At 54.1% G+C, this 21,080-nt stretch overlaps 6 protein-coding genes across 6 annotated transcripts; 2 read left to right on the forward strand and 4 right to left on the reverse strand.

Moving 5' to 3' along the window:
- Nucleotides 1-178: 178 nt before the first annotated feature.
- On the forward strand, nucleotides 179-2,953 carry UMAG_03285 (uncharacterized protein; the record flags this gene model as incomplete). Its single annotated transcript, XM_011391394.1, has 1 exon — nucleotides 179-2,953. One exon carries the CDS (start codon nucleotides 179-181, stop codon nucleotides 2,951-2,953), a length of 2,775 nt encoding a protein of 924 aa, XP_011389696.1.
- A 178-nt stretch (nucleotides 2,954-3,131) lies between these two features.
- Nucleotides 3,132-8,624, reverse strand: UMAG_03286 (myosin 1; the record flags this gene model as incomplete). Its single annotated transcript, XM_011391395.1, has 1 exon — nucleotides 3,132-8,624. One exon carries the CDS (start codon nucleotides 8,622-8,624, stop codon nucleotides 3,132-3,134), a length of 5,493 nt encoding a protein of 1,830 aa, XP_011389697.1.
- Nucleotides 8,625-10,870: 2,246 nt separating this feature from the next.
- Nucleotides 10,871-13,738, forward strand: UMAG_10830 (uncharacterized protein; the record flags this gene model as incomplete). The annotated part of the gene is made up of 1 exon (XM_011391513.1): nucleotides 10,871-13,738. One exon carries the CDS (start codon nucleotides 10,871-10,873, stop codon nucleotides 13,736-13,738), a length of 2,868 nt encoding a protein of 955 aa, XP_011389815.1.
- Nucleotides 13,739-13,913: 175 nt separating this feature from the next.
- Nucleotides 13,914-14,663, reverse strand: UMAG_03288 (uncharacterized protein; the record flags this gene model as incomplete). Its single annotated transcript, XM_011391396.1, has 1 exon — nucleotides 13,914-14,663. The coding sequence occupies one exon, from the start codon at nucleotides 14,661-14,663 to the stop codon at nucleotides 13,914-13,916; it is 750 nt and encodes a 249-aa protein (XP_011389698.1).
- Nucleotides 14,664-16,196: 1,533 nt separating this feature from the next.
- UMAG_03289 (uncharacterized protein) lies at nucleotides 16,197-17,753 on the reverse strand (the record flags this gene model as incomplete). Its single annotated transcript, XM_011391397.1, has 1 exon — nucleotides 16,197-17,753. One exon carries the CDS (start codon nucleotides 17,751-17,753, stop codon nucleotides 16,197-16,199), a length of 1,557 nt encoding a protein of 518 aa, XP_011389699.1.
- A 1,274-nt stretch (nucleotides 17,754-19,027) lies between these two features.
- On the reverse strand, nucleotides 19,028-20,137 carry UMAG_03290 (recombinase RAD51; the record flags this gene model as incomplete). The annotated part of the gene is made up of 2 exons (XM_011391398.1): nucleotides 19,028-19,960; nucleotides 20,051-20,137. 2 exons carry the CDS (start codon nucleotides 20,135-20,137, stop codon nucleotides 19,028-19,030), a joined length of 1,020 nt encoding a protein of 339 aa, XP_011389700.1.
- Between the last annotated feature and the right edge of the window lie 943 nt (nucleotides 20,138-21,080).

A 21,080-nucleotide genomic window follows, 5' to 3' on the forward strand; every position in this document is an offset into this window, starting at 1 on the left:
ACTTAATCGCAAATAGCGTGTAGCTGAATAGCATCATCCACAGGAACATTCGCGATTACAGGTCTTCTCTGCTTCCGACACTTGACAACGCATCAAGTCGAGCTAGCTCGTGCGCAAAACCCTCGACGCTTGCCCTCATAGACGGCGTCACGACTCACACATATGCGGATCTGCCATCATGTCTGACCTCAACGAGCGAGCCTTAACACTGGACAAAGCTCGATCAATCGATCTCACCCAAGATACAGGCTCTCCCGAGCTGGTTCACGTCGATCATACCGGCTCAGATACAGAACGCAGCCATCGCACAGAACTTGACACGCCTTCGCTTTTGTCGGAAGACGCCGAGATGGCGATTACTCGGAATGCGAACAATGATGATGGCGACATTTCTCTAGTAGGTTCTCCAAAGATCACCGAAAGTACATCCACCGCCAGCGTCTCGTCTCATCGCCGAATCGACTCGGTGCCTCCTCAAAAGTATAGCGTAACGCATGACGGGGCTACTGGTCTATCAAGCAGCCTCGCCTCCGCATCGCTGTACTCGACTGCTGAAGAGGACGAAGAAGATATCACCGTCACCCATCCTCGAGATAGCGCCGACTTAGAAGACATCGATTCGAGCTCCTCTGCACCACATTCCTACTCTCAATCACGCGACGCAACCGCAATAGACAAAGCCGACCTTAACTTTGTTGACATTGTCTTGGATGCCCCTGAACCGAAAGCCGCTCTCGGCGGCCAACTCAACGAATCCTCCACCGCGTTGGCCGGCTCGGCAAAGACCGCAGAACAGATTCGTAACGACAACCTCAGCAGCCAAGACCTACAACCCAGTACCAGCACTCCACGAGCGGCTGATACTGAACATGAAGTAATCTGTACAACCAGCTCACGTCTTTCAGCTCACGAGCAGAGCCCACCTCCAAGTCCCGACCAGAGCGGGACCGAAGACAGGCGAAGCGCAGAAGGCCGCTATCGTGGTCGTAGAAGCGCAACTTGCAGCAGAGCAGCCAGCCCGACACGCTCTCTCAGCCGTAGCACATCACGTCGTATCTCTATGGCTGTACCGCAAGAACCGGCTTCACCTTGCAATGCTCATCCGTCGGCACAGCCAGATAGACGCTCTGCGCCTGTATTGCTTGCCGCCGACGAGCATGGCAACATTAGTGTGGTCTCAGATATTCCAGTAAGCCCACGCACGGTCCCTACACGTTTGCCACTACAAGACGAACAGGAAGGCACGCAAATTAGCGCTCGAGCGCATGGTGATACAGCAGCGCAGGAATCGCGAGGACCTCGATCCGATGTCAAACTTACATCATTGTCAGACGAGATCGAGGCCGCAGAAGCTGGAGAGCCATCCAAGACATGTAGTTCTGCCGAAATCCAGCCTGCAGCATCATCGCTGACTCCTCCAGATGCCGGTGGGGCTGAGTCTGGCTCGACCGCTAGACTTTCAGACAAGGCGGATGAGCGCACCTCTAAAAACCGACGCAAATCGTCGTGGGCCGGCACGAACTGCGTGGAATCTAGGACACGTATGACTACGCTGCCTGCGAAAACGAAGACAGAGGAAATCAAGCACCGCACCGACTTTGAGCGCATGATGATGGCCGCCAAAGAGGTGGAGCGCAGAAAGCGCGACGAGGAGCAGGAGCGCAAACGCCGGCGCCAAGATGAGCAGCGCGAAGCGCTTACACGTTGGGAAAAGGAAATTCTGCCGTCTTGGTCTCGTGCGCGTGGAGATGCTCAACTTGAACAACTCTGGTGGAAAGGCGCACCGCCGAGTATCCGAGGCCGCGTCTGGGCACTCGTTATTGGCAATCCACTGATGCTTCCTCGCAATCTTTTGGAGCAGCACGAAAAAAGAGCGGCTGGAAAAGACAACAAGTCGATAGACGAGACGATCCCACGGCGCGTTCTAGATCAGATCGACGAGGATATAGAGGAGACCTTACCGAGTTGCAAGCTGTTCCAGGCCAACGGGCCGTTGCATGATGACCTGGTTCGTCTCTGTCGAGCGTTTGTGCTGGTGCGAATCGAGCAGGTTGCCGAGCTCGACGTTGCTGGAGACGCCAACAAAGCTGCTAGCCACCATCAAAGTGCAAGTCCCGCTTTGCACACGCTTGCGCTCGCGTCGATGGACCACTTGAGTGTGCAGGTGGAGCCGCAGGATGAGTACGCGCGACGTGGCATCGACATCTACCAGCCGGGGCTTGCCAGTCTTGCTGCGGTACTGCTGATTAACATGTCGATCAACACGGCGTTTATTGCGCTCCTGAATCTGATCCACTCCAAGTCGTGGCTGAAAGCGCTGTACTCGCTGCTTCCCACGTGTCTCGCGCGCACACGCACGAGCGCCGACGATGCTTCACCGAAACACAAAGCGATTCGCGGATTCGAACGCGTCTTTGAAACGCTTCTTGCGGACCAGATGCCCAAAGTGTTTGCGAATCTTTTGGCGAATAACGTCAAGCTACATCGAGTCGTGCTCAGGGAATGGGTATCGACGCTCTGGACGCGTTGGCTGGACATGGATACCGTGATGCGCCTGTGGGATGTGGTGCTACTGGATCAGACGGATGCGATGATTTACAGGGTTTGTTTGGGCTTGGTGCAGATATTGGAATCGAGGCTTTACGTGCCCGATCAGCACGAGCTCGAGTCGGTCTTGAGCGGAACTAACAGGGCTGCGCTCGCCATTTGGAGGAGGGACAAGCAGATGAGCGGCCATCAGCTATCCATATCACCACCAACAAGCCAAGTCGACACAACTAGCTCGAGCTCCAGCTCGCTCCACCCTCGTCCATCAGACATCACACCACGAGACTACATCTACGAGCAGTACGGCATCCAGGAACATCACATCTTCGAAACGCTGGAGGCGCAGCAGAACTGGTGGAAGCCGTCCACTTTACAGCGCCTACTCGATCGCGAGTTGAGCGAGTGAGCTGCTGCCCACTCCGACGCCTCTTGCACGCTGTTTGGCATCGGCCTTTCATGCATGATGCCAAGCAAAGCAAATCAAAACCAATTCGTGATTCATTCAACGCAAATCGTCAAAGTGTCTGTGTGCTGAACAAGAAAAACAGGGATGTGTGATTCGTGATTACCCCTCGTGTAAAAGCCTAGTGCATACTCAACGCGCTCCTGGTGGGGCTACCCATAGCACCGATTTCGCCATTGATGCTTGCTCCCCTGCCTCTACCGACGCTATTCCTCAGGCTGGCGGTTTGTTTTTCCAGCTCCATGGTGGAGCTCCTCCAACTTTCCATATGTTTGTCTGCCTGGTTCTTGTATTTTTCCAGCGTAGCTTGCAGGTTCTGGATCATGCCTTCGTCTACGCCGGCTTCCTGGATCAAGCACTGGTACGCGGCTGCGAGCTGGTCGTATTTCAGCTCGGTCTGGTCCAGGTCCGATTGAAGATCGCGGATCTGCGTCACCAGCTGCGACATTTGAGCTTGAGTCGATCGTTGGTTGGACAGTGACTCGTTGTAGGCGCGTGTCATTTCGGCGAGCTTCGATTCAAGCTCGCGATCCGAATGCGTCGATGACCCTGAGCCAGATGCGTTTTGCATCCGAGGCTTGTCGTAAACATAGTAGTTGCTAGATCCTCTCGCAGCTGCTTGAACACCGTTCGTGGGAGCCTTGTGATTTCTCAGCAAGTCGCTTTTGGCAGCAATGTCCTGTTCCAACTCTTCGTGGCCCCTCCTCAGCTCATCCAGAATCTGATGCCTTAACCCATCGCTGGATCCAGCCGGTTCTCGAGGCGACCCATGGCCCGCCAGAATCAGCTCCTCGAGGTTCGTCATTGTCGTGCTCCTCGCAATCTGCGAATTCTTCAACTGCCGTTCGAGCTCTTGAATGTGCGATTCGTACTGTCGTTTTGCCCGACTGACCATTTCGTCCGCTTGCAGATCCTTCCGACGCGCATTGGAAAGCGCCTCATCTCGCTGCTGCTGCGCTTGCTTCAACGAGCTAGCGAGCTCCGAAACTTTGTCTTCGAGTTTCTTGATCGACTTTGCATCGCCGCTTGAGGGCGCGACATTTCCAAACGTGGTTACAGCCCCGCGCAGACCGACACCATTGCCCACCTTCGCAGACGCCGTCGCCGTTGCTGAACCCCCAGCTGCTCGCTGAAGCCTGCTCACTTCGCGCGTCAGATCCTCGTTCTCGTTCGCGAGTCGCGCCTTGCTCTTCTCCAGAGTCTTGGTATAGTGCGCCAACTCTTGCAACTTGGACTGAGCATCTGCAAGCTGGCGATCAGTGTACTTTTTCGCTTCCTCTAGCACATGGACGTGCTCGACAATCGTCTTGTTCTGCATCGATTGCAGCCGACGCATCTCCTGCTGCGCCAACGTCAGTTCGTGTTTGAGTCCGCTGATCTCCTTGTCTTTGCCAGCCACGAGCTGCTGCAAGCTGTTGGCGTTTCGCTCGGCTTGCTTGTGCGCCTGCTCGAGCAGTTCGCGCCGTTTCGATTCGGCACTGAGCTCAACAGCCACTTGGTCAGCTTTGTGCTTCCAACTGGCTTCGTTTCGTTCGAGCTCCAACAGCGCGTCTTCGAGATCCTGGTGCTTGGTAGCGGCTGCTTGGAGCTGCTTCTCAAGCGTAGCCTTGTTCTTGAGCGCGTCCTGAAGACCACGGTTGATGACGGCAGATTTGCTTTGCGCTTCCTGCAACAGAGTCTCGGCCTCGCGCTTGGCTTTCTCAGCAGCAGCAATTTTGGTATCCGTTTCTCGAACACGCACCTCAGCTTCCCGAAGCTGCACTTCGGCGCCTTGTCGTGCAGCACCGTGTGCCTGAGCTTCCTTCTGCGCTGCCGAGATTTCCGCGCGCAGCGCCGATATTTGTTCAAGGTTCGAGTGCTTGGTCTCGAATAACTCTCGCTGAACGCTGGCCATCTGCTCTCGTAGTGTCTGGAGCTCTTGTTCCTTCATGCGATGGATCTCCTTGGTCTTGACATCCTCGGAGCTTTTTGCTTCCATCAGTCGTCGTGTCTCGTCCAGTTCCTTCTGCAATGTGGCTCTGGCCTGGCTGGTCTTGGCATGCTCGTCCTTTGCCGACTTGACATCAAAGGTGAGCGTACTGACCTTGAGACCGAGATCCTCCAGCTTCTTGGATAGTGACTCGCGCTCTCGAGAGAGATCCGAGACCTGCTTTTGCAACTGGCTGACTTCCTGCTCCTTTTCTTTGACTCGCGCCTCGTAGCCTGCGGCAACACGCTGAAGCTCCGAGATTTGATAAGAAGACTGGCGCGTCTGTTCTTCGAGCTGCAGAGCACGTTTCTGCTCCTCCTGTCGACCGTTGGCTTCGGCCAGCAGCTTGGCTTCGACTTCCTGTACAGCAGTCATCATGCGCTTGTGAGCGCGATCGAGATCCTGCTCCTTCTCCTGCAGCTTGCGGGACAAGTCATCCCTCTCAGTAACAAAGACTTGACGCTCGGTTCGGAATTGTTCTGCATTCGTGCTGTGCTTGCTGAGATCGCGCATGAAGGTATCTTCCTTTTCCTTCCAGGCCTTTTGCTCAGCTTCAAGACGGAGAAGATGGTCGGCGGCCTGGTCAAAAGCGAGCTTGAGTTCGGCGTGCGCCTGCTCTGTAGCCTTCTGCGATGCAAGAGCCTTCTCGAGCTGGCCCTCAAGCAGGTCGACGTCACTCTGAAGTGCTGCCAGATCATCTTCAAGGGCTGATTCGCGCTCTTTGGAGCGAGCCAGCACCTGATCCTTGTCGAGCAGCAGGCTTCGCTCCGAGATGAGCTGCTCTTCGATCTTGCGCTTCTCGGATTCGAGCTGGAACTTGAGGGCCTCGAGTGCTTCACGTTCCTTTTGATCTCGCTCAGCGCGTTCGGTGACCATGGCAAGCTCGAGTTGCTTGCGCTTGAGCTCCTCGTCGTGTCTGGTAGCAGTCAGGAGTGGTCGGACACGCGTGTACAGCTGCCACCAGGGCCATTCGCGCAATTTCACGTACAGTCGCGCGTTGCGTTGTACCGTTCGTACTGCCGCGGCACGATTGAGGATCTTCTTCATCTGGCGGCGGGCTGTATACATGCGACAAGCAGCACCGAAACGGCTGAAGATGTCGTAGAGGTGCGAATCTCTGCGTTCTTCCATCTCGGCAAGCACGCCAGCCTTGAAGAAGATCTTGGAGGTGCCGATCTTGAAGGTTAACTTGTCCAATTCAAGCGCTTCGACCATTCTCTGACAAGCTTTGCGACCGTCCATGTAGCCTGGAGGAATGATGCCGGGAGTCAAGACCTCGTAACGATTCCTGAACTCGGAGAAGAGCAGTCGGTTCGGATAGCCGAGACGGGCGATACGGATACCTTCGAGGACACCGTTGCAACGCAGCTGCTCGAGGACGAGCGGTACATTCATCTTGCCCGGCTTCTTCTCTGGATTTGGGACGATGCAACGGACAAAGTGGGGCTGCGTTGACGAGAGCTGGCCCATGAGTGAGTTGAGCTGCTCCTTGTGTCTCTGACCCACAGTGCGGAAAGCACCGCGCTTGATGCGACGCTTGGGTGCTGAAGCGAGCGATGTCTCTTCGTCGACCTCGGCGTACTCAGCAAAGAGCGAAGCGATGAAGCGGTCGGTTGATTCGGACATGACACGGGTAAGGTTGTCGTTGAGAGGGTCCTTGTTCTTGTCGAGCCATCCGTCGGTGCGGTATTCGACGTCACCGGCGTAGTGCTTGACGACGAAGCCTTGGGCGAACCGAGTGCGAGCGTACTTGGTAGAACCATGGGCAAGACCCTTTTCGGCGGCCATGGCAGCACCTGCTGCATCGGTAGCCGATCCGTCCTTGTTGGTGCCCCAAATGCGGTTGAGCTTCTCCGTAAAGGTGAGATCGGTGGCCTTGGGCATGATGCACTCTTCGTCAAGACAGGAGAGGATGCCGATGGGAGTTGTCGACTCGATGAGGTCGATGGTAGGTTGGAGGTCGAGGCCAAAGTTGACAAAATCCCACTCGATGTTTTCGCGTGCATACTCTTCCTGCTCAAGGACAAACATGTGATGATTGAAGAACTGCTGGAGCTTTTCGTTGGTATAGTTGATGCAGAGCTGTTCGAAGCTATTTACGTCAAAGATCTCGAAACCAGCGATGTCGAGAACACCGATGAAGCTGCTTTTGCTAGTGGGGCGATCGAGAGCCTTGTTGATACGGTCGACGAGCCAGCCGAACGCCTTTTCGTAGAGGGTCTTGCTGAGCGCCGCCATCTCCTCGGATACTTGGCGCATTGTCCTGGAGGATGTGACCCATTCGCGACCGGCCTTGACGCGCGGTCGAAGGAGAGCTTTGGAGAAGTCTTGCTCTGGCAGACCGAGCACATGGCAGATTTTTTCGACCTGGGGCATATTGGTGATGCGAGCCTGCTCGGATCGGTCGGTTGCAAGTTGAATGTTTCCGATCTGCAGAATAGCGGCAGCCACACGGAAGAGATTGAGTTGCTCCTCTGGCATAAAGCCGACGGTATTGAGAGCGTCACGCAACAGCTTCCATTCGGCGCTATCATCGACACCTTCGACATGTTTGCGTGTGCCCTTGAGGTAGGCGTAGTCATCCGGAGAGCTGGTGAGCAGTAGCTTCTGCTTGAGCTCTGGCTCGGCACCACGAAGAAGCTGGTAAAAGATATGGAAGCTTCGCTCGTTCTCGCTTCGAATGGCGACTCTGCTCTTCTCCAAGAGGTACCAGTCGATGTTGGCACCGGCGATTGCACCTACTGAGGTAAATTCGATCCGAACGAATTTGCCAAAACGACTGGAGTTGTTGTTGCGGATGGTTTGCGCGTTACCAAAAGCTTCGAGGATGGGATTGGCTTGCAGAATCTGGCGCTCAAGCAGGCCGAGGCGCTTTGAGGAAACTGGTTCCACGCCGTTGATGCGATCCAGCACTTCTCGCGACGAGGAGGGTGTCAGCGAGTTGGCAGGCGACTGAGAGGTGTGTGCGGCGGGATCAGCAGCGATGGAGGCAAGATACTGAATGACTTTCTTTGTGTTTTCGGTCTTACCAGCACCGGATTCACCGGTGATAAGAAGACTCTGGTTCTCTCGATTGTCTATCATGTTGCGCATGGCCTCGTCCGCGAGAGCAAAGACGTGGGGTGCATTCTCTTCGCGCCTACGACCCTTGTATGCAGCTACGATGGCATCCGTGTATATGGGCAATGTATGGTATGGGTTGACGGCAACCAAGAAGAGGCCGGAGTAGGTGTAAATGAGCGAGCTGAAGTATCTTTGGCGCAAGTTGTGCACGACGCTTGCTTCGTTGAGGAAGGTGAGGTCGGCAATGTCTTCGACCTTGTCAAATTTGGGCGGGTTCATTTTGCTGAGCTCAAAAGTGGGGACGGTGCGATTGGAGCCATCCTGCAAGGCGCAGAGCGATTGATCGCCCTCTTCCTTGATGACCCAAGCGGAGAGGTAGCCTGCGGCTGAATCTGGGATCCATACATACTTTTTGGACGCAAATTCTGCCGCTGAGGCGGCATCGGAAGCCGACTGACCCACGCTCCTCGAGGGACGCGGCATGGCGGCGGCAAGTTGTGCAGCATTGTTGGCTTCGACCGATGGGGAAGCACGATGTAATGGACGGAAGAGACTCGACTTTGTACGTACGACGTCGACCATGTTGACGAGCGCAGCCTCTTGAAGGTGTATCTACGATCGAGTGGTCTTGGATGCAGAAGAAGGTTTGCCTGAAGATCGATTGAGCGTCGACAGGAGAGGGCACTCGAGTCTGCGTGGACGTTGACGTTGATACGTATGCTCGATGTGTATGTGGTTGTAGATGTTGTTGTTGTGGATGCTGTAGCTAGAGCAAGACTCGACTTGTGGCTAGAAACGGGGAAAAAACCAGGATAAGAAGGGTGGGCGAGATTGTTGATGGGTATGGTGATGGCGATGGTGACGACGTACTTGTTTTCGATGATGGTAGCGAAGAATGAAGTGGGTCAGATTGCAACTAGCCACAACCAGGTGCCATTGACCGATTGCGTGAAGGTGCAGCGCCGGTAGCTCCGGCTCAGGGTAGAACAGAACAACACTTTGGCTGCGCTCCACCTTTTGCGAGGCAGGCTGAAGGCAGCCGGCACAGAATCACGAATCACGAATCACGTTGCGCCGCACCAAAGCACGAAGCACGCCCAAATTCACGATTCAGATTAACTTAACGACTGCCAAATTTGAATCACAAATCGTGAATTGGGCCGAAAGGGTTCACATTTCGTGATTCTATTAATATTTATTTTTGGTTTTTAAGACAGGCCACCCCTGAAGGCGCGGGCGGGGGTTTGTTTTCTTGTCGACTCACGACTCACGATTCGCACTTGGTAATTCACATTTCGACGATTCGTGATTTCCAACGCAAACAAACATGATGCCATTCCACGCACGACCCAACGCACTCACGACCAACGTTGCCCGATGACAGGGGTCTTCGCTTCGCGCGCTCCTTTCATGCTTGATTTCGCTGTTTACCCCTGACAAGACCGGAGCTCGAGAGTGGTCATGGTTCTTCAGCTGCCCTGAAAGGAATGTCGAGCCCCTTATGTTTCGTAGCGATGCGATCGGTGCGGGTCGATGCGGTCTTACAGAAGCGCGATCATCCTCGTGCCGTGTCCCGTGTCTGGTCTTTGGAGCGGCCTGCTCCTGCTGTCACTCGTGACTAGTAATCATGAATACACAAACACGATACTCACAACTGAGACGAGACCAACACTCGACGCAAGACGCGCCTGTCTGCCAGCAAAATAACTTTGTTACCACACCACAACACGCACCCAAATTCGAAATGCGACAGGCGTGCGGGACGCGTCTCGATGAACCAACGTGTAACCTTGTGCTGAGCGATTCACCCGCACGAAAAGAACAGGCAGAAAAAAACCTTTGCTGTTCGTCGTTTCTTGTGCTGGATGGAGCCTTGGTGCTTTTCACCAACCACGAGTGTGCAGCGTCGAATCGGGAACGCTTACGATTCGTGATTCGTGATTCGTGATTCGTGATTCGTGATTCGTGATTCTTTTTTCACAGGATGGCTGGACCCTGCATGCAGTAACTGACCATGCTCTGCTCGTCGAGACTCAGCTAGGCTTTTGCCATCCTGCGCAACATAGCTCGGAGCCTTGATCAATGCTATCGACGTGTTAGAAGAGCAGCATGCCTTTGCATCTTTCTCAGCACAAGTCGTACCACCCTTACAAACGAGTCAATCGGGAAAAGGTCCGTATCGACGAGCTACAAGCAGCCGACCGACAGGACCGAGATCGTCAGGCCTCATTGGCCCACCGCGATCACGCTCGCCTCGAAGCTCTTCGATCCCGTCGCATTCACTCCAGTGCCAGCGTCGAAGCGGCCCAAGATTTTCAACCCGCCGACTCACCCAGTCAGATACAAAGCTCCAGGTCACACTCGAAACCTCGGTCAGGTCACGCTCTTCTTCGCCCAGAGGATGAGCTGACACCTTGGTACACCACCTCGCAGCTCCGCAACGGCGCAGAAGCTGGAAAGACTGAAGATCAACGCCTTAAGGACACATACAAGGATCTGAGCTCCAAGTCTTCCAACGATCCGCTCAAGGCAATGCAAGCCTTTCTGGCTCAACGCAAAGCTGCTAAGCAACTTCCCAGTAGCTCACCCTCCTCCAGCCACTTCGACTCGCACACCGCTTCCGACCTATACGAGCCCGACGCCGTTCGAGCTGCTCAGTCTCGTCGGAGACACCACCACCATCACTCAAGCTCGAAGTTGGGCTCCTTTGGTCAAGGCGCATCCCACACGCATTGCAGACATCGGCCCGCTAACGCGCCAGGTCGCCACGCTTCGCGTTCAGAAGCAGACAACAATCGTCACTATCAGCAAATTCATCATCAGCAGCCATGAAGTCGGAATCGCCAGAGGGGGTGGACACCTGTACCGCTCAGCGAGACGTCGAAGGGTCGTCTTCTTCGCACCACGTTCATGCAAACGCCTATCGTCCAGGCTCGAGATCCTCCATGTATCCCGAACTCTTTCAGCAGATGGTCTGCACGGTTCTCGAGTCCGAATCCTACCTCTTTTCCAATTCTGAGCTCGACATTCTTTCTGCCTTCTTCATGCTATCCTACCCTGCTCGTTATCTGTTCGTCCGCCTTCTCCAACGCAAGAAGAACACATGGTATCGACTGGACCGGCTAGAAGCCTACCGCTCAGAGGTGCACGACCTCAAGGCAGCCACAGCTGAACTCGCTACCATCATCTCATCCCCACCCTCTGACGGTCCGAAGATCGAGACGGGTAGGGTCGAAGAGCAAGACCGACGAAAGCTCGCCCTTGACACCGATAAGGAGAATTCCGTTTTGGCACTACCTGCTCTTCAGCGTCAACTTGAGCTCGATGAACAGACAGGGCTACCTCGCGCCCCCACTTATCGACACAAGCAACCACTTGTTGAATCATCAGTACCGGCCAATAATGCTGCACAAACGGAGACTCCAAAGCCGAAAACGAGCACAGAGTTACAAGGGCCGTTGCTGAATCGCTTTGTTCTGACTGAGAGAGACATGATAGGCGGTCTTTCGGAATCTCTCTCGCTTCTCACCATCGAAGAGCTCAAGGCGATTGCCAAGAACATGGGAATCACAAAGATTGGCACCACCCGCGCTCAGATTGTTGCTACACTTACAGCGACACGATCCCAGTCGATGCTCTTCAAGATCCCGATCAAGCGGTCGGACGCATCGCAGAACGCAGCTAGCACTGGCGCCTCGAAACAACTCACTTTGAACTTGGTCAGCCCCAACAAGGGTCAGCCCCAGGCATCACGCCTCAAGCATGAGCTCTCGGCAACCCTTGGAGGCGGTTGTATCCAAGTGCTTCCCGCACTTCGCTCGCTAGTGGATCGCGTCGCACTCGTATACTATCGCGGTAATCTCCTTGGAAGTGCTGCGCTCACCACTGCCATCTTGTCCCGCTCACACATTCGCAACTATCCCAGCTACGACTACAGGCGTACGAGCTTTCTCTTTCCATCCCGAGACCATCTGATCGCCTTCGAGCGTGCTCTCGGCATAGAAGCCGAGATGGAACATCTCATTCAGTTTGCAAAGAGCGAAGCTGATTTTCGTTGCGCGCTTGCGCTGTTTGACTCCGTTTGGGCCGAGTGGAATTCGTGTGTGCAGGAATGCATGTCAGCCCATCCCGAGGGCATCGACAAGTTGGTCTACCATCGCATGCGATTTCATCCCGGATGGGTACTCACTCGTATCGTCTACAAAGGTGCAGGCGTGCTAGCCAGGCTCAAGCTTCGAGAGCGGGAGAAGCAAGTGCTGCAGGCTTTGCTCGATCAGAAGGTCTTCCGACGCGGCCGTCGAGGTGACTGGTACGATCGGTTGGCGCTCGTCACTGCACTGTACTCGGACGACCAACGCAAGGGCAAAAGGCAAGCACTCGAAATCAGCGTACGCGGCATGCAGGATCCCGACACACATCTTATCTATCACGATACATTGCAAAGGCGAATCGCGAGACTCGAGTCGCAACTTCGGATCCCTCGATCGGAGCAGCACGACTTTTCATACACAAAACTCAAAACAACGTCTGAGGTCGAATTCAAGGGTGTTCGGCTCGATGCGATGACCGAGACCGATACTCGCACCAACCAGCCCATCACGGCTCTGTCCAGATTTTTACACACTTGCAGTTCGCCGCCGCCGTCGCCAGACGAACCTGAACCTCGATCTGCCAGCGACACTCCTCCAAGGTCTGGTCTCGCGTCTCGCAGTGCCAGAAGCAGTTCATCGAAAGTTTCCCCGACTAAACGTTCTTGCGGCTTCGAGATCCGCAAACCGCTCTTCAAACGAGTCAAGATCGAGACGTTCGCAGAAACGTCGACGTTCAAGCGTGAAACAGAATCATCCTTGTTCAGTCCGTCCGTCAAGATGGAATGTGAAGAGGCAATCGATGACCAAAGTCGACCTATTTTGGGAGCGCAAGACTCGTCAATCGACTCGATCATTGTCAAGGAGGAAGATCTCGATGAGATTTCGTGGGATGAAATGTGTGCAGCACCTGATGCGACTGCGCTGTACATGATGTCTGGCGGCGAAGCGGCGTGCTGCATGACCACATCTACGCGTCGATCGATGCGCAGCGTCTGGCGCGGTTTGGACAAACGACCATGTCATGTTGAGCAGCTTTGCCTGCAACACTACGCGCTACAGGGCTTCAAAGGCTACCACTGCGAGGGTAAGCTGCTCACCATGATTTTCGTGCTGGTGATGTGGGACGTGATTTTCATGCAAGGCATACCAGGCTCGTTTGAGACACCCTATCAATCGGCACCGCTCGACCTTGGATCAGATTCATTTGGCATCGTACGCAGCCAGCAGATCCGCGAACGTCTCGATCACATCGAACGCACCGGTGGCCTCGACCTCATCGACGCGGTCGACGATCGTGAACGCGCCAACAAGACGTGGGCGGTCGGCTGTCGATGGGATCTGTTCAGCAAACAAGATCTATTGGAGGTAGCAGAGTGCCTCGGTGGTCATTCGATCAGCGTCGTCTGCCAGATGCTCGTCGAGGAATGGGATCACTGTAGCTCAGGTATGCCCGATCTGGTGGTGTGGAGAATCAAGGATAAGGTGGTCAGGTTTGTAGAGGTAAAAGGTCCAGGTGATAGGCTGAGTGAAACGCAAAAGGTGTGGATCGATGTTTTGTTGAGGGCCGGAATCCAGGTTCACGTTGGGTTGGTTAGGGAGGAGTGATACACATCCAATCCAATTGGATTAGTGCACCGCACGTGGTTCGGACGAGACTGTTCGCGGTTCGCGGTTCGCGGTCTGCGGTTTGGGGTTGTGTTTGTGTTTGTGTTGACTAAGTGTAATTGCAGTATGACAGTGAGTTTTCGAGGACGTAGGATATGTTGAGAGCAATAACGGTCTAGTCTTCATCCATGAGCTCATCCGCGCCGTCGCCGTCGTCGTTGTCGTCCTGATCTTGATCCGCGTGGTCCGCGAGGCGTCTGTTGAGCAAACTTGCACTGCCGCCTTGCTCGACGTCATCCCTGGTTGACTCGTCCGCGTCCATGTCGTCACTTTCCAACCTGCTCACATCGGCGTCGTTTGGCTCGGTCGCATCGGCAGCTTTGCTGCCAACACTTGCCTTTTCGCTCTTCTTTTTTACGACGCCTTCTCTGAACGCCAATAGGTGCTCCTTCAACTCACGCATCACGTCTGCGTCGCCGAGCTCGATCTCGCGCATAGCCTCCATGACGTGTTCTGGTAGGATGTTCTTCTTTTTCTTCCTCCTCGCTGTGTCGTGCGCTGTAGCTGTCAGGTAGCTGATGAATACGCTTGCTGAACGGACGAGGGCGAATTGGACGTCTCTTCGCAACTGCACATTGTCCGGCAGCGAAGATTTGGCGAGCTTGATAAGTGGGCCTCGCGGTAGCTCGTACGACTCGATTCCTTTGAGCGCGACCTCTTGTTGCTTAAGCACGAGCTTGGTGGACGCAGGAACGACGAGGTTGGTGGTCGAAGCCGGTACGGTGGAATCTACATCTACAGCTGATGGTGGAGTCGCAGTGCCGCTAGTACCGTTGAGCGATTTTCGCGAGCCCAATCCTTTCGCAATCGGTGTCGACGGCACTGACGCACCTGACGCTGCTCCTCCTGTAGACTTGCGTGGCATCGTTGTGTCATGAGACCACGCGGTATCGTTCTCCGTTGATGACAGCAGTTCAAATAGCCACTCTAAATGTGAGCAGTCGCTTCGCTCGCCGTGATCGCTGTTGACAATATCTCCCTGCGAGCTAAGTCGTACTTGGTCGTCAGAAGATCAGCTCCAGTCAGATGTCGTTGCCCCAGTTGTCATCCACAATTCAACCTTGCGAAACAAATCGTGAATGCCACAAAAGCAACACCTTTCCACGAACGCTATATTCGTAATTCACGATTCGTGTTTCACGAATATACGCGACCTACAGAAAAAACCTGCGCGACTCACGACTCGAATCGTGAATAATCGTGAAATCGTGAATCGTGAATCTGGCGCGTCTAAAATACCGTGTTAAACCGCTGAACCCACAGTCCCATTCGTGATTCGTGATTCGTGATTCGTGATTTTGGCACCCATGACCATGCATGACACACAAACAAACTCCCGTCTCTGACTTGAACCAGGCATCATACAATCAACAATCACGAATTCGGGATTCTGACACTCGTGACTGGGACCACAGGTGAAAGTGAAGGGTTAAAGAATGAATTGAAGGGAGACAAGAAAGTCGTTGCAGCCACAAAGTGATTGCAAAGACAAAATTTGACTGGTGAAAAGCATACAAAGTTGATGGAAAAAGTAGGGGGGAAGAGCGGAGCAAGATCATCAGGAGAAGCGGATTTCAGGAGAATGGATTTACGAATGAGGAGAGCGGATGGATGCCAGGCCGAATGCGACTGGCATGAATGACACCGAGAGGTGAACGAGAGGATTGGGTCTGCTCGAGCAGACTGCAAGTAGGAGCAACAGGAAATTGTACACACATCCTTGGAAAGCCCCGTCCACGGTGCCACCAGAGCACCACAGAATAACGATGCTCGAGTACGCCGCATCACTAGGGACAAGTTCGAATGCGTACATGTCTTTCGACTGTTGAGCGGTACGAGGCGTTCGTAGGCTACAAACGGGGCCGACGGTAGTGGGAAAGCGTCGATAGCCAAATGAGCATCAACATAAATACGTAGACGTAAAAGGTCGAGGGATAGCTGAAGGTTGTATAATCGCAGGCAAGGCTTGAAGAAGCTGCAGTAGAGATGCGAAACGTCGGAAACGACGATAGAGAAACGATACTGATACAAAACAACATGCAATGCGAACAACAGGGTGCAGACTAGGCTCCGACAGAGTAGATAGAGGAAGGAACACGTCTCAAGACGTGTATAATGAAAACAAACGTAACAAGCGTCGACAATCGTGAATGCCGCCAAGCGGCAAGGCAGAACGCCGACAGCTTGCGGCCAGGGCGCTTCAGAATTTGACGCGCTGGCCTGTCGAAAAACAAAGTCGGAAACTTGCGTGAACGAGAAGAGGGCTCTGAGGAGAACGGAAATTGAGGGGCGATGCTGATGTTGGCTGAGCAGCATCAAGGTCGAAGCATAGAGCAAGAAGCTTCGGTGAAATCTCGACCAGAGCGATACACGCTTCAAAATACATGCAAAGGAAAACTCAACCAAGTCTAGCACCTCCAAGCATGCGAGCCAAAAGACTTTCCACGGTGGCGCCAGGCTGCATGCTTGGCTTGGCCGCAGGCGACTCGGCTGCAGCGGTATAGTGCGAAGGTGCAGTTGCGGGCACAGGTGCTCTGGTGGGGGTGGAGGTCATCTCTGCGGGAGCAGTGATGCCACGCACGCCGCGCGTCAGCACTTCAACCTCGTCATCGCTGCCGCCCGACTCTCCACTGCTGCCAGCTGCAAGCGATGAAGAACGCACCATGCCTCGATCCAGCTCAGAGCTGCTCTTGCCGAGACGGTTCTGGAACTTGGGAGCGGGCAAACTGGCAGGCGAGGGCGAATTGTGGAAGTTGGGTCCAGCATAAGCGATCGCAGCGGCGACTGCAGGGTGCTGCTGGTTCTGGTTGGCGTTGGCGTTCTGGACCTTTTTGACCGGCGTGGAGGGCGCGATATGAATGGGCGCGCCGTGAGCAGGAAATTCAGTCTGAATACAAGTAGCATCGCCTGGAGCGTCGGCGTTGCGCTGCAGTTGCGCAGACTTGGACTTGGCCATGCCATCTGCCTTTGCAGATTCAAAGAGATCGTCGATGTGGAGCGGCACATTGTTGCCGCGGCCCTTGCTGGCGCTTGTACCGTTCTTTTGGCCTCCTGAACCGAAGCTGCCAGTCCTGGGCCTTCTCTTGCTTGCCTTTCCGTTGGCATGAGCGTGACCTTGAGCAGAGCCATCATCGGTCCCGAAGGTCTCGACGTCGCGTGCATCAGCAAAGACATCAAAGTGCGGACCAGAACGCTTTTTGGCCCCAAGCAGCTCTTGCTGCCAGGTCAAGGCAGGCGAGTCACGCCCATCTTGAACCTTTTGTGGGTGTGCAAGGTTGCCGTCGTGCTTGGTAGCCGACGAATGCTGGGTCGCTTTCTTGTTGTTGCGCTTGGAGCCGTTGCCCTGGTGCGACAGGTCTACCCTGGAATTCGAGGCATGCTGAAACATCTCCTGCTGCCAAGTAAGAGCAGACGCTTGCTCGACGCCGTTGGCGTTACCATGTTCTAGCTCGGGTTGCTGAGCATAGTTGAGCGGGGCAGAGGGAGCAGATTTGGAAAGAAGCATCTCGGATGCATCGGCTCTAGGAGACGACTTGGACCTTCGAGAACGCGAAGTCCTGACAGGCTTAGATATGGCCTCGTCAGATGCAAATTTGGCTTCTTTTGCTTTCTTGGATTTCGAAGGACAGCTCTGCTGCTTAGATGCCTGGAGGTCTTCGGACATGGGCTTAGTCAGTGTAATGAGGCCAGGGACAGGAGAGGAGATGCTGCTTGGTTTAGACACGTCGGTGTTCTGCTGCGATTTGGCCGCTTTCTTGGTAGCTGACGCTTTTTTGCCCGAGATTCCGTTGGCAACGTTGAGAGCCGCCTTGGCAGCTAACTTCTCATTCTTAGATTGAACGGAGGGCGAAGCGAGGGCAGATGTGGTGTTGTGGGACGAGGTGCGTGAGCTCGGTCTCGAGTGGGTGGAAGACGCAGTGGGATGCGCGTGTGATGGTCTCATTGCAGCAATCATGCTTGTCCCAAAGGAAGCCAGAAGAGGTAAATGTCGGTGCTATGGGCTTTAGTAATATTGAATGCAGGAATGGAGGATGCCGAGTGAGCCGATTGAGATGTGTGCGAGTGGGCGGGTAGAGTGATGGATCGCGACTGAGAGTATCAAGGTCGCCTCTAGGTGAAGCTTGTTGCTGCCTGAAGAAGCAATGTAACACCACAGGTGTTGCGAGGCTGTCGTCGTCGTCGTTGGTGTAGAGATAGAGATAAAAATGCAGCGGGATGGTGGCGAATATTCACGATGAACGTCGATGCGTGGAAAGCTGCAGAACTGGAAAAGCAAGATCTGATGGATTGAGAATGAGAGCGACTGCGCTGGAGACCAGAGATGGATGATGGATGGTAGGAGTAACGAGATCGAGGCGGGATGGTATGGAGGCAAAAGGGAAGCAGTGAATCGCCTCAAGTATCGGGATGTGCGCTCTGTCAACTCAGCTAAAGCCGCTGCGCTGCATCCAGCCATAAGCGCGTGCTTGACTGCTCCAGTGGCACAAAGCTTTGAATGACTCCCTCGACTTGAAATTGTGATTTGACTCCATTCGTGATTCGTGATTCGTGATTCGTGATTCGTAATTTACTCTTCGGCCTCGGGCTAATCTGCATGTCGTTGCCACAGGCATGAATCATGTGAATTTCGACAGCCTTCTTTGTGTGAGATTTATAGTCATCACACTCGTGACTGTAACTCGTGATTGTCACTCTCAGCTCGAAGACTCGGTAGGGTTAAAACTCACTCGTACGATAGCCCTCCCTCCCTTCCAGTGTGCAGTTCAATGCCGGAATTACCCGCTTCTGGGTGCTAACATCGAGGTCCAAGATGCACGATGCGCCGCATTAATCTATCCTTGCGGGCATGATGGTGGTGTCTACGAACGTCTGGTGGGCGTAGCCGACTCTGAGACGGGGCGAGCGCGGCGATAGTTAGGTAGGCATCGGCCAAAGCTCCGGGAAGGCAATCTTGGATGCTAGGTGATCAAGGCGGATTTCATTTGTCATTTTGCAGGCACCGCTTCATGTCCCTCCTACTCAGCATGACAGCCTACCGTATTCTACACCGGCACACATCGCATATGGCGCTCTGATGTGACACTGCGGACATTGAAGGATTGCGGGACCTTGAAAAAAATGGTAGTTGTACAATGCGAGCTGCGAGCAAGAGTAGGAGCAGGATGACGGCAGCAATGAAGATCAGGATGCATCACTGCAGTTTGTGACTCGTGTTGCCTTGCCTATATATCAATCGACAGGGTCGATGATGCCCTCGGGTCCAATCGCGAAAACCGCGTCAGCTTCGGGGAGGCACGGCGAGTCAGCGATACGGCAGATACGCTGGTTGCCGCGTCCCTTGCGTAGTGACAATCTCGTGGTTGATGCGTGTGCAACAATGTTACCACCAATGGGCTTCTTAGCATCGGCCGTGAAAGCAGTGGCTCCGTCCACTTGAGCCACGACCTGGTTCGTGATGACGACTGCCACACCAAACTCGTCGGCCAATCGCATGAGACCTCGGAGGAACTTGGCCAGATGCATCTGTCGAGCCGACAGCTCACCTCGTCCAGAGAAATCAGTACGATAAAGCGAGGTAAGCGAGTCAACGATCAGCAGGGAGAAGCGTGACTCCGCCATCATGGCAGATGCTTGCATGAGCAATTGAAGCTGGTGGTCTGCGTTGTAGGCTCGCGCATAGGCAACGTTGTCGAGCACCTCCTCGCCATTTAGACCAAATCGCTCCGCCACAGCCAAGAGACGAGTGGGTCGGAAGGTGTTTTCGGTGTCAATATAGAGACATTTGCCCTCTCCGCCACCCATATCGACGGGCAGTTGGCAAGTCACGGCAAGCGTGTGGCAGAGCTGGCTTTTGCCCGTCCTGAATTCGCCGTATAGCTCGGTAATGCTTCCCGTTTCCATGCCTCCACCCAAAATCGCATCGAGATTCTTGGATCCCGTTGTGATAGATATGAGCTCGTTTCGGCGGGCATGGAACTCGGTGGCGGTGGTGAAGCCCATGGGCACGAGCCTGGCGGCCTCAGCAAGGATCTTGTCCGCCTTTGCCTCGGAAACGCCCTTGACCAGCAGAAGCTGCTTTTTGGGCGTGAAGGCGATGCTCTCCACAGTGTTGTAGCCCGACTCTGCCAGCTTTTTGCAGTCCGAGCTCGAGATGCCAAACTCCTAGTAGGGTAGCAAGTGCAAGGGAGTAATCGAATTGTCCGGGTCAGGTCGATGCATCGCAAATTGTGGTGCACAGCTGTACCAACTTACCTCGAGTTTGCTGACAGGGAGAGGTCCGAAGGCCTCACCCATGTCATCTTCGCCAATTTGAGCAGGATCTTGAGCGTTTTGCGACATTATGATTGTCAGAGTGTCGGAAGGACAGTTTTACAGGTTCAGACGGGAGTGGAAGGTCGATGGGCGAATTTCTAGATCTCTGTATGGGTGCGGTGCGCGAGAGAATGGTAGAGAAATGCTGGTGGAAGAGCTCAGCCGAGAGTGGTGGGTGCTCCTGGATGTCGGAAGCAATGAGACGGTCGTCGTAAGTAGTTTGGTGGCACGAATGTCGATGTGAAAGCGCAACAACATGCAGTGCCAGGGGCAGAGAAGGATTCGAGATGATATCGAGAAGCAGGAGGGAAAGAAGACAACTCAAGGTCCAAATCATAGATGGGTGGCGTGACGAGTGGCTGCTCTTTGACCGACTGAGCAGCGCGAGATCTGATGGATTTCACTGCCCTCTCATGCTTTGCACGCTCTCAGAGCTCTGCATGGATCTCTGTAGGAGCTTCCGATGCAACCTTTACGCAGCTTTTTCTCATTTCGTTTTTTGGTCAAGTCCAGAGTGTTGGTCTCGTTGGACGCGTGAAGAAGCACGCGTATATGAGCCTGAACTGAGGTCTGGTGACTTGTGACCTGAAAACAGATTCGTGATTCATCCAGTTTGACTCAGCCGTCTCGTCATCTTATCGTGTAAGTTAGTCACGAGTCACGAGTTGTAATCGTGAATATCGTGAATTCGTGATTCACGTTTTGATCTGGGAAATATTTGTCAGGTTAGACATGCGCTGTAACACTATCGGGTTTCTTTCGTGTTTCGTGTTCCTGGGGCCGTGTCCGTGTTCCCTGTTAGACGACGTTACGTGGTTAGATATCAGCAGGGTCGTCTTCCGTGCTTCATCTTCCACACACGCGATTCGCGTCCCATGTTCGTGTTATAGCTTTACCATCGTGCGTTTGCTGCAACAAAAGAGGCTCAATGGTTGTCTTCAGTTTGGACTCAGACTCAAGACCACGTGCG

The sequence above is a fragment of the Mycosarcoma maydis genome, chromosome 8 (genome assembly GCF_000328475.2).
Source record: "Mycosarcoma maydis chromosome 8, whole genome shotgun sequence".
Taxonomy (NCBI): Eukaryota; Fungi; Basidiomycota; class Ustilaginomycetes; order Ustilaginales; genus Mycosarcoma; species Mycosarcoma maydis.